This window comes from Myotis nattereri (assembly GCF_964212035.1).
Source record: "Myotis nattereri genome assembly, chromosome: 16".
In the NCBI taxonomy this organism is placed as follows: domain Eukaryota; kingdom Metazoa; phylum Chordata; class Mammalia; order Chiroptera; family Vespertilionidae; genus Myotis; species Myotis nattereri.
The window spans coordinates 42,087,310-42,099,812 of NC_138091.1; the positions used below are offsets into that span (position 1 = coordinate 42,087,310).

The 12,503-nt window shown below is 56.0% G+C and overlaps 1 protein-coding gene across 1 annotated transcript; it reads right to left on the reverse strand.

Annotated features, from left to right (window-relative positions):
* Positions 1-3,021: 3,021 nt before the first annotated feature.
* On the reverse strand, positions 3,022-3,666 carry LOC308531863 (pancreatic polypeptide prohormone-like; the record flags this gene model as incomplete). The annotated part of the gene is made up of 3 exons (XM_081108957.1): positions 3,022-3,046; positions 3,211-3,285; positions 3,476-3,666. 3 exons carry the CDS (start codon positions 3,664-3,666, stop codon positions 3,022-3,024), a joined length of 291 nt encoding a protein of 96 aa, XP_080965083.1.
* Positions 3,667-12,503: the final 8,837 nt, after the last annotated feature.

The following is a 12,503-nucleotide window of genomic DNA, read 5'->3' on the forward strand; positions in this document are numbered from 1 at the left end:
CCCGCCCCAAATAAGCTCAGTGGATTCGGGAGTCTGTAACCCCTTCCGATTGAAAAAAAAAACGCACATCCAGTTGCAGCCCACCTGGCGCGCGACTCTGCACCTGTTCTTAGCGCCTCTGCAGCTCCTACTCAGTCTCAATGCTCTTTTTTCTTTCCTTCCAGTTGTAGAGCTTTCACTGGGCCAGCCTTCCCATGGTTCTGAATGACAGCTGTTTGTCGGATAGTTGGTAGTTTCGATGTTGTTGTGGGAGGCAGCATGCACAGGTCTGTACCTTACTCTGCCATCTGTGAATCTCCCGGATGCGATTTCTAAACAGTATGGCCATGTCCGGAACAGTGATGGTTGGTTCTCCCTCATCTTCATAAGTTCCCAGGACTTGTCCTGGAGCCCTGCTTAGAGAGACACCACGTGCTTACCTGCAGGTGGACGAAATGAAAGTGACAGTGGTCCCTCTCCCCCTGCCCACCTTCAGGACAGGGTGATGGCCATTGGGCAGTGTTGAGGATGGAGTGAGGGCGGAGACTAGGAAAGGAACACCCAAGACCCCTGGGGTCACAGGATAAAGACAAGTGTACATCCCTAGCCATTTGGCTCAGTGGGTAGAGTGTCGGCCTGTGGACTGAAAGGTCCCAGGTTTGATTCTGGCCAAGGGCACATGCCCGGGTTGCAGGCTCGGTCCACAGTAGGGGGCGTGCAGGAGGCAGCCTATCAATGATTCTCTCTCATCACTGATGTTTCTATCTCTCTCTCCCTCTCCCTTTCTCTTTAAAATCAATAAAAATATATTCAAAACATAAAATAACATAAAATGGGATATACTGTATATACTGTGGTTTGGCTTGCTTTTTTCTTTTTCTTCTTTCGTTTAATCCTCACCTGAGGATATTTTTTCCCATTGATTCCCACAGAGAATCTCAAACTTTACTGGGACGTATGTCTTCTGCTAGGTAACATCCTAGATCATGGACCCCAGATGGTGTGAGCCAAGCAGCAGGGAAGCAGCGTGAAGAGTCCTGGTCATCCCTGAAGGGGTGAAGTGGGTGGAGCTAATTGGGGGGGAGGGTCTAGGCTCACTTTAGGGAGCACAGGGTCCCATAGCTGCTCAGAGTTCAGCTCTGGAGTCAGACAAATCCTGGTTCAAACTCGGCGTTAGCCGCTCACCCAGCCTCTGTGGCCAGAGCCAGTTATTTCATCTCTGAGCCTCAGCTCTGTCATGTGAAAAGTAGATCATAAAAGTCCTTGTAGCCCTGACTGGTTTGGCTCAGTGGATAGAGCATCAGCCGAAGGATTGAAAGGTCCCAGGTTCGATTCCAGTCAAGGGCATGCACCTTGGTTGCAGGCACATCCCCAGCTGAATTGATGAAAACGTCAATGTTTCTAACTCTCTATCCTACCCCCTCTCCCTTCTTCTCTGTAAAAAATAAAAAAATATATATATTTTTTAAAAAAATAAGGTTGTCAGAATAGGACTCCATGGAAGCTGAATTTTGAGCTGATGTCCAAAGGAGGCAAGGCAGTTGGCCATGAGGAAATCTGGAGAGTTTAAAGCAGGGGTCCTCAAACTTTTTAAACAGGGGGCTGTCCCTCAGATCGCTGTAGGGCCGGACTATAGTTTAAAAAAAACTATGAACAAATTCCTATGCACACTGCACATATCTTATTTTGAAGTAAAAAAACAAAATGGGAACAAATACATTATTTGTATTTGCGTGTGGACCGCGGGCGGTAGTTTGAGGACCTCTGGTTTAAAGGAACTGGCATTTTAAAGGAACTGCCAGGAGAGGCTGAAGTAGGGTGAGCAAGGAGCTATGGGAGAGGTCAGTGAGGTTAGGGCGCTGACCAACGGCTCTGTGCAACCCTCCTGAGTGTGTGTGTGTGTGTCTGTGTGTGTGTCTCTGTGTGTGTCTGTGTGTGTGTGTCTGTGTGTGTGTGTGTGTGTGTGTGTGTTTGTCCAACTCAGGGTGTGCCTCGCAGTCCATCCTCCCGGCCCGGATCAAGGGCCCAGCTAAATGTTTCACCTGCATCATTTCATGGCATACTCACTACAACCCTGTCATTCTGTCCATTTTACAGATGCAGAATCTGAGGCTCAGAGAGGTTATATCCCTGCCCAAAAGCACACAGACAGCAAGTGGCAGATTTCCTGTTTGAACACGGGCTCTCTGACTCTCACGCTGGTGCTAGACCCTCTGTTAGAATGCCGTCTGCGGCAGGACCTCGGACAAACTGCGGCCCTTCTCTCGGCCTTGCTTTCCCCTCTGTAGGGTGAGGATAACAGTGACCATCCTCGCAGACGTGCTGTGAGGTTCAGTAGCCCTGGCACACAGTAGGCTCCTTTTCCCCACGATCTGCACATGAAACCATCTCCAGACCCCTCCCCTTCACAGTCCCCCTCGTGGCCAGGCTGCTGCTGAGCCTCCTACCCCTTACGTGCTCCAGCGGACCATGCACAGTGACCAGCCAGAGGAGGGCAGCTCTGGTGCCATCCTGCAGCCAGTGGCTGTCTTTGCTCCAGTCATTCCTCTGGGCTGGGCTGTCTCGCTGCCCCCATGCCAAGGACACTAAACTATAGGGAAGAATGGGAGGCGATCCATTTGGGCACAGGCCTGTTATTGGGCCAATGATCAGGAGAGCCTATAGGTGCTGAAATGGAAGATTCAGGCTCCAGCACCACTTCCCTGACTCGCTGAGTGACCCTGGGGGGTCGCTGCCTCCCTCTGGGCCACACTTGCCCCTCCGTGAAGTGGAGCTGAGCTCAATGGCTCTGATGGCCCCATAGATGGTCTGTCCATTCCTAACACCCTTCTTTCCCTTCCCCTCCATCCCCTCCCCCTTTCTCTCCTGCCTTTGGCTACTCCTGATGCACCAGGGTCCACAGAGACACACAGAGAGAGGCAATGTCTTAGATTTGCTTTATTCAGCCTGTGGGAGTGGGGAGCAAGCTTTGGCCAGAGCCACGGGTGTGGAGGAGAGACCAGGGCCGGCACTGCCCTTGGAGGCGGAGGAGGCGGGGGTGGCTTACACGTCCATCTGGCTGCGCTCCCTGTGGGGAGAGGGCCACACAAGGCAGGGGGAGTGGGCAGTCCTCAGACCTCAGGAGGCCTCAGGCAAGCCCTGGGCCCCTGTTCTCCCCCCAAACCCCCAACTCACCTCCACCCCCATTTCAGCCCCAGGGAGCTGGCACAAAGGGCTGGGAATCAAACCTACCTGGGGGCAACTTTGTTGGGGGCTCCCCACTCCAAGAAGTTCCGTGGCATTTCTTCTTGATCTCTTTTCCCGTATCTGGGAGGGGAGAGGCAGCTGGGGCAAGCCAGCACTGTGCCCAGGTGCCAGCCCACCTGCCTCCTGCCCGCCCTTGGGTACCATCCTCCAGGGGCACACGGGCCGAGGCCTGGCCAGTAGAGTGGTTCTGCTTTCCCAAGAACGTGGAAGGGGCAGGAGCCGGGACCTCTCCCCCTCCCTCTGTACACACCTGGGCCTGGTCAGCATGTTGATGTATCTGCGGAGCTCAGCTGCATACTGGGCCAACTGCTCCGGTGTGGCGTTGTCCCCTGGGTACACTGGCTCCAGCGTGTCCCCTGAGGCACCCAGCGGCGGCTGCAGCAACAGAGCCACACACGTGGACAGGAACAGCAGGGAGAGGCAGCGGCGTGCAGCAGCCATCTGAGGAGCAAGGAGTGGGAGGGCATTGGAGGCAGAACCCACCCAGCCCCTCGCCCATCACCTGCTTCTCCAAGCCTGGGGACAAGAGGGCGAAGCAAAGAGCCCCTGGGACCTGACCACCCCTGGCCTAGGGCCTAGGCACTGCCTCAGCAAGTGTAGACAGCTCCTCCCGTAGCAGTGCAGCAGCCAGAGCTCAGCCAGGACCTCAGCAAAGTAGAAAAAGGGAGCAGAGAAGGTGGGACAAGGGGCAGGAGGCACAGGACGCATGAAGTCCAGGGCCTGATGGCTCTGAGTTGGCAGATGTGGGGTAGGGGCTGGAGGGAAGGGGTTGGGGGAGTGTGCTCCTGCGGTTCAGTACCTCCCGAACCCCCACCACCCATCCGCCAGGGAGAGACATGCAGATACAGAAGGTCACGGTCATACACACACACACACACACACACACACACACACGGATCCCAATCACTCACAAGCTCAAAGGCACTCACACATTTGTGTTCACAGCCACCACCAACCACTTCCCACACACATTTGCATCCAGTCATGGACTGCTCTTCCAGGGTGCGAGGTTTGTCCAGATGCAGAACCAGACCCACACAGGACCTCAGCCTCCAGAGGCCCCCCATCCTGCAAACCATCAATTCTCCCCCCCATCCCAGGCCCTAGACCCAGGGAGTCCCCCAGACCTTGGGGCAGGCTGAGCCCACTTACCCTGAGTCCTGAGCAAGCGAGTCCTGGACCAAGCAGGTGCCTGCCTTCGGCTGGATGCGTCCCCTGCTCTCCTCCTGGCCCCTTTATAGTCCTCAGCCCCCAAAGTCCCCGCCTTCTGTCAACCCCTTTCCCTTTCCAGCCCTCTCACCTCCTCCCCGTGGTCACCCTGGTACCTGCAACGCCAGCCAGCTCACTGGGGCCAGGGACAGGGCGGGTCAGGGCAGTGCCGTGAGGGCCAGCCTTAGCAGTGTAAAGGGTAGAAGGGAACTACAGTGAGTCTCCTGTGGGCCCCCATCTGCCATTGGGCACCAAGAGCAGGCTTGGTCCAAGGAGGACGGGGTTCTGGGACCTCAGGGTGAATGAGGTCCTGGTGGTAGCACCCCTTCCCAAGGATTAGCCCCAAGCATCAATAGAATTCTTTCAGGGCAGAAGATTGAGGCTGGGGCTCTGAGACCAGGGGTGAGGGGTGAGACTCGGGACTCCCTTCCCAGTCTGTTCTTAGAACAAGGTGGGAATGGGGGAGGTGCCTCAGGTAGCTAGGAATATGACAAGGAGTGGGGGCCAGGTATGGAGAAACCACTCTCTGGCTGGAGTGTAGGATGCAAATTAGAACTGATGTGCCTGGGTTCAGGAGAACTGGGGTGTCAGTTTCTGGAGCCACCTCAGAGCTGCATTCCAGGGGGCTGAGTGATAAAAAGCAACATCATTTGTAGAGCCTTGCATTTTCCAGAGTGCTCCCAGTTTAATCACCTCACTGAGTCCCTACAGCAACCCATTTTACAGATTCAGAAACTAAGGCTCAGAGCCATTAAGTCTGACATAACTGCTCAGTGGTAGATTCAGGGTTTGAAGTAAAGTCTAACTCCAACACCTGGACTCTCTTTTTGTAAGTGGGGCTGTCAACGTTTTGCTATAATTGCCCACTTTTGGGCTGAGAACCATGAGGCTCACAGACGTGAAGACACTTGTCCAAAATCACACAGCTGTCTAGGACTCACGTTCCGGCCTAGATTCCCAGCCCCAAGGCCTGCAAGTCTCCCCTGCTCTGTGTCCCTTCTCCACCCCAGGCCAAGGAGCAGCAGCTGGCCCTGCCTGAATGGCAGACAGAGTCTGAGAAGAAGCAAAGGACCTCTCACCCTGAAGGTCTGCTTCCCAGATCAAGACATGGAAAGTGTGCGTTAGGAGAGGAGGTTGGGGTAGGAGGAGTGAGGAGTGGAGGTGATGCCACAGGAACTGAGCTTTGATTTTCCTCAAGGTAGCCAGGAACCATCGGTTCTGCTTGTTCCTCTCGATTCTGATTTCCGGCAACAAGAACAATATGTTTCACCTGCACTTACTTTCCACAAAGCAAATATGGAGATGGTTCTGTCTCCGCCAGTTCCTGCCTTTCTCTGGTCCTGGGTTCAGCAGAGGCGGCAGCGTACCACCAGGGGGCGCTAGCTCCAACCGCAGTTGGAAGGGTCTGAGCTCCCACAGGACTATAGCCGGGTGGGACCTGTTCTGGCCACTGTCCTGGTCAGGCCCCAGCCCCCACAGACAGATGGTGGATCTGGGGATTGACTCAAGTGCTGAGGCCATTTATAGTTTTGTAAACAGCTTTGTCACTGCCTAAGAGATGACAGGCACTTCACAATGTCAACTGAACCTATAGCTTTCATCTCTCTCCTTTGCAAACAACAGATTTCATCTTCTGGGTCCTCTCCGGACGTTGTGACAATCGGATGCGATTTCTAAACAGTGTGGCCATGTCCGGAACAGTGATGGTTGGTTCTCCCTCATCGTCATACGTTCCCAGGACTTGTCCTGGAGCCCTGCTTCGGGAGGCACCAAGTGCTTACTGCAGGTGGGCGAAATGAAAGTGACAGTGGCCCCTCTCCCCCTGCCCACCTTCAGGACAGGGTGATGGCCATGGGCAGTGTTGAGGATGGAGTGAGGGCGGAGACTAGGAAAAGAACACCCAAGACCCCTGGGGTCACAGGATAAAGACAAGTGTACAGCCCTAGCCAGTTAGCTCAGTGGATAGAGTGTCGGCCTGTGAGAGACATGAAAGGTCCCAGGTTCGATTCTGGCCAAGGGCACATGCCCGGGTTGCAGGCTCGGTCCACAGTAGGGGGTGTGCAGGAGGCAGCCTATCAATGATTCTCTCTCATCACTGATGTTTCTATCTCTCTCTCCCTCTCCCTTTCTCTTTAAAATCAATAAACATATATTTTTTAAAAATAACATAAAATGGGATATACTGTATACTGTGGTTTGGCTTGCTTTTTTCTTTTTCTTCTTTCATTTAATCCTCACCTGAGGATATTTTTTTCCATTGATTCCCACAGAGAATCTCAAACTTTACTGGGATCTATGTCTTCTGCTAGGTCACATCCTAGGTCATGGCCCCAGATGGTGTGAGCCAAGCAACAGGGAAGCAGCGTGAAGAGTCCTGGTCATCCCTGGAGGGGTGGAGTGGGTGGGGCTGATTGGGGGGGGGGTGTCTAGGCTCACTTTAGGGAGCACAGGGTCCCATAGCTGCTCAGAGTTCAGCTCTGGAGTCAGACAAATCCTGGTTCAAACTCGGCGTTAGCCGCTCACCCAGCGTCTGTGGCCGGAGCCAGTTACTTCATCTCTGAGCCTCAGCTCTGTCATGTGAAAAGTAGACCATAAAAGTCTTTGCAAAGGGTTATGAGGATTTAATGATATGATGCCTGTAAGATGCTCAGCACCATTGCCAGCTCATTGTAAGTGCTCAGCTCATTGTAAGTGCCCAATAAAATGCTACCTTTCATTGCTATTATTTGCAATAAAGAGATTGGCAGATAGAATTGCACACTTGAGACCTACTAGTATATAATTTTATTAACCAATGTCACCTCAATAAAAATGTTTTAAAGAGATGGGCAGGTAAATGTGAACAGTGGATTTACCTTTTGTGGTGGGATATCTATCCCCAACATTTTATTATGAAAATTTCAAAGTTACAGCAAGTGGAAAAGACGGTTCAGTGAGTGTTGTTTGTGAGATTTAGGCTGGTTTTTTCTTCCTTTTTGCTGACCTATAGTTTGTATATTTCTACAGCAGACATATGTGACAGGTAATTAAAAAAAATGTTAACAGAACAGAACCAAAGACAGACAGCCCCACAGTCCAACGTCACTGCCTCGCACTGACGGGCTCACTCGGCTCTGCCATCGACCGTCATTAGAATCTGCCCCATCTAATTAGGAACCCTTCCAGCCGTTGAGCCATTTCCCTACACATCACCTTGTGTCCACAGGACATCAGGAGAGGTTTTGCCAGAGGCCTTCTTGAAGTCCATCGTCCAGACACAAGGAGGCTGTGGCACCTCCACCCCCAACCAAGTAATTCCATGAACAGGGCAAATCAGATAAACCCTTTCCACGTATTCGTGGACCAGGGATAGTGGGAAAGAGCCTGGATTCCAGAGTCACGCTGCTCTGGGTTTGCATTTCACGTGCCTTTCTCAGCTGTGTGACCTTGGGAAAGTTGCCTGACCTCTCTGAGCCTGACTGTAAAAGGGGAACAATAAAGCTTGTGTCATAGGCTGCTTTTGACAATGAAAATAATGGATAGATCTGTCTCCCTCTCCATCCAAACTGTAGTCTCCTCAGCCTGGGGCTTCCTACCCAGGGTCTGGTGCAGAGGGGGGCCCTAACTTCGCCCCCTACCCCCAGGTATCCCTTCCCTCGCTCCCAATCTCTGCCCGCCTTTCTCCACCTTTCTCACCAACTCCCTCTCTACATATTTTCCTCTCCTCCTTCACCCTGTGCCTCCCCCGTCTCTCCCCCCACTCCCTTGCCCAGCTCCAGTGACAGGCTCCATCCCCTGCCCCATTCCATGTCCCCAGAGCCCGTGAGCCACCCCGCAGCCTGTGGCCTGCTCCGTGCCCCTGGTGGAGGGGCTGGCGTGGGGAGAGGGATAAAGTGGTGCCGACTCATTTACTGAATTGTCAGCAGCTTCATTAGTTCTGAGGACGCCACAGAAGCCATTAGTAGTGACAGTCTGTGTCAGCCATCACGAGGGGGTGAGGGTGACTGCGGAGAGAGGAGACGTCAAAAAACACCCCAACTCCTACCCTCCTGGTGCCTCCCGGGGAGACCAAGGCCCTGGCCAGATGCACAGAAACTGGGGTCTTGGGGCCTCACCTGACACCCCTCGCACCAGGACTTTTCACCTCTTACAGCACATAGTGGGGTGTCCCCAACTGGAGGACCCGGGCCTGAAGCCTGTTCTGATGAGGGTGGTGACCCCAAGTTCGTCGCCTCCAGCAGCATGGTGCAGGCCTGCAGGCACCTGGCAGCAAAGAAGGGGGGGCCAACGAGGAGTTTGGGGGCAGAACTGACAGCCCTGGTTGAAGGAGGCCGTGAGGGGGTTCCCTTCCCGGCTCTCCCGCCAGGGCCCCCGCCTGAGGGAGCCCCCCTCTGGGGCCTGCTCCTGTCCGCTGACCCCTCCCCCGGACCCAGAGGCCTCGCTGCCTGCCGGGGACCAGGGTGCGGTCTGTTAGGGAGCAGCGGGAGGGCCCTGTGAGGAGCAGGGCCTGGCTGCGGGGGGCACCGCGGGGCCACTGGGAGGGCTGTGCCAGGGGCCACCCCACAGGGATGGTCCCTCGGGCCCCACTCGTGCCCCCGCTGCCCCCTCCCTCCACAGCTCGGGCACCGAACTCTCACCCCCAGGCACCTAGAGGCTGCCCGTGACCCCAGCCTCCACCCTGACCCCCGCGCGGGCATGGCCACAGCTCCCGGCCTGACCACACCCGCGGGCCCCCCGCGCCCCCCGCACCCACTCCACACCCCGCACCCCCGGCCTGACCACACCCACGGGCTCGTTCACCCCCGCGCCCCCCGCACCCCTCAGCCCGCACGCTCCGCTCTGTCCGGCGACCGTCACTGTCGCCCGCCCCCCCCCCAACCCCCCACCCCAGGGGGCCGGGGCCGCGGCGGGCGGCGGCGGTGTTTGCGCAGCGAAGCGCCGTCTGTGTACCGAGCAGCGGGCGCGGGGCGGGCGCTCTCTCCGCAAACAGGGCGCCCGCGGCCGCAGCTCCATTAGCGCCGCCGCCGGATCCGGCCGCTGATAAGGCCCCGAGGGAGCAGCGGGGACCCCCCCCCCCGCCCCCGCCTCCCGTCGCCCTGCGGATCCGGAGAGAGGACGGGGTCGCTGATAGGGGCCCCACCCAGGGGAGACCGGGACCCTCGCCAGCGCCTCCCTCTGCTGCCAGCTGCTCAGTGGGCCCCTCCGCCGGGCGCCCCCAGGGCCGTACAGCCCAGGGCCCCCCCTGTCTGTCCTGCCCCCACCCCCACCCCGACCCTGGGATCAGCTACACAGTCAGGGACCCACGTCTCTTGGGGGTTTAATATATTTGTATTGATTTCAGAGAGGAAGGGAGGGGGAGAGAGAAACATCAATGATGAGAATCCCTGATGGGCTGCCTCCTGCACACCCCACACTGGGGATGGAGCCCGAACCGGGGCATGTGCCCTGACCGGAATCGAACCGTGGCCTCCTGGTTCACAGGTGGATGCTCAACCCCTGAGCCACCCCGGCCAGACCAGGGGCACAGCCTGGACCCGGACTCCCAGCAGGTGGGAGCAGGCGGCCCCCGGAGTTCCTGAACGGACCACCACCCCTGCTACTGCTGCTAACACCCAACCTGGCCCAGGCGTCACTGGGGCTCAGGGCAGCCTGAGAAGCAGGGCTGTCATTTGATTTCATTTTCCCAACCATTTCCCCACAGCTCAGGGAGGGCACTGTTAGTCCCCATCGGACAGGCCGGACGCTGGCTTCCCTCCTGTCCCGGGGTTCCATTTCTGCGAGTGAAGCCAGTGAACATACCCAGAGGTAAACGCAAGGATACCCATCTGAGCAGCGATCAACAACGGCACCACACAAAGAGGGACACGACACAGATATTCAAAATGCCCAACTACAGGCAAATGATAGTATAGATGAAGGTGGACTATTTTCGTGGGCATTCAAAATCATGTTTTAGAAAAATGTTAAATGACACGAAATATTTATGAATATCTCTTGGAATGGCTTTACAGGTGGTTTTTTTCTTTATACTTCTCTGCAATTTTTATTTTTAATTTTTTACAATATATTTTTATTGCTTTCAGAGAAGGGAGAGGGAGAGAGAGATAGAAATATCCATAATGAGAGAGATTCATTGATGGGCTGCCTCCTGCACGCCCCCTACTGGGGATGGAGCCTGCAACCCAGACATGTGCCCTTGCCCGGAATTGAAGCCAGGATTCATCAGTCCTCAGGCCGACGCTCTATCCACCGAGCCATACCAGCTGGGGCTACTTCTCTGTAACTTTTATAGTTTACAATGAGTATTTATTACTTTCTATACTCAGAAAAGTTTTCATTGAGAAAATTAAAAACAAACAAGAAATGAGAATTTTAAAAAAGTATCATCTGTAAAGCAGTGTTCCCTCCACCTTTTTGGCAATCTAGCCCAGGCCAGGGAACCATGTTTTTAAAATTTGCTCAGGGATAGGACACCCCACTTGCTCCCTCAGGGGGCCCCCAGACTTCCTGAAAGCTGCCCTCCGGTTGGCCGGCCCCCAGGAACCTTCACCCCAGAGGCCATGGGTGTCTCGCCCAATCTCCACCTGCTGCCATGCCCATCTCTCCTGCCTTCTCTCTGTGAGGCAGGGTTGTTCAGTTCGCCAGCTCCCTGCCTCCTCTCCCCCATCTTGTCATAAGGCCCCAGGACTACAGTCACCACTGCCACCACCCCCTGCCCCAGCTCCAAGGCCCGGTTCCAGCTTCTGGCCAGGGATGAGGGCCTGAGGGGCTGGGGCCTCAGCAGGGAAAAGGCAGCGGCCAGGCCCAGTGGCTGGGAGGAGCAGATTTAAGATTCTCCAGGATTAGGCACCAGAGTGGGGACACCCCCTTGGCCCATAAAGAGAGGTGAGTGTCTGGGTCTTTCTCTCCTGAAGACACCTGCCCAAGTGTATGTTCAGGAGGGATGGCATTTTGCCCATCGTCCCCCATCATTCACCCCAGGACTGGGTCACGGGATTTCTGTGTCTGGTGCACCCCGGTTTCCACAGTCTTGCAGCCGGAAGGCAAGGATCATGTGAGGACTGTGACAGGAGACGAGCCGAAACTGGAATCCCAGCTCTACAGCCGACTGGCTCTCAACAAGACACCTTGCTCTCCCGGCCTCGGTCTCCTCACCTGTGCATGGGGAACTTTACCCCTGCAGAGTCGCTGTACGGACCACAGATCACGGAGAGCCGGCCAGAGTAGGTGTCCATCGCCCCGTCCCTGAGGCTCCAGGCCTGTCCCTGGACTCGGCACCCTGGGCCGTTGTCAGGGGCCCCCTGTTTCTGCCCCTCTGCCCAGTCGCCCACTCCCATGTGGGTCTCGTGCCCAGCGGCACCAGCTTCTTTTTCAATCCCAGCTCTGCATGTGTGTGCTTCGTGGCAGGCCCATTGCTAAGCATTTCACATGTCCTCTCCAGAGCCATCCTACGAGGTCCGAGTCCTTAGCTCCATCCTGCTGATAAGGAAACTGCGGCTCAGAGAGCAGCCTGCCCCAGGTTCCACAGCAGGTGAATGGCAACGCCAGGGCTCCAGCTGGGGCGTCTGGCTCCGGCCGGAGCGCCTTCCTCTAGCTCAGGCTGCCTCGTGGAGCCCGTTGCCAGCACATTGCTCCGGCCCGTGTCCACTCCTCCTCTGCGGCCAGCACAGAGGTGGGTGACTGCGGCCCTGAGCCACGTCTCTATTACCGATACCCCAGACGGGGCAGAGCTCGCCCCTCCCTGCCCTTATTCATTGCACAGGAGCCTCCTGAGAAAATCAGCCCTCCCCACCCCTCGCTGCTCTCTGGATTAATTACTTCTCCTCCTGGCTGTAATGAATGTCTCTGAGCCCCTGAGACAGGAAACTTCAGCAGGAGCAGTGCCTCCATGACTCAGCGTGCCCACCGCCCCCAGCCCTGTGCTTTGAACCCAGACACAGGCCCAGCCCCAGCTTCAGCCACCGAGGGCATCTGTGTGTGAGACTCCCAGCCCCTCGACCTCCCTGCCCCGGGTGGAATGCAGACCCTAAGATCAGACCATGAAGGGTCCGCTCTAGACTGGGGGTCCAGACCCCCAGCCCCTCACCCAG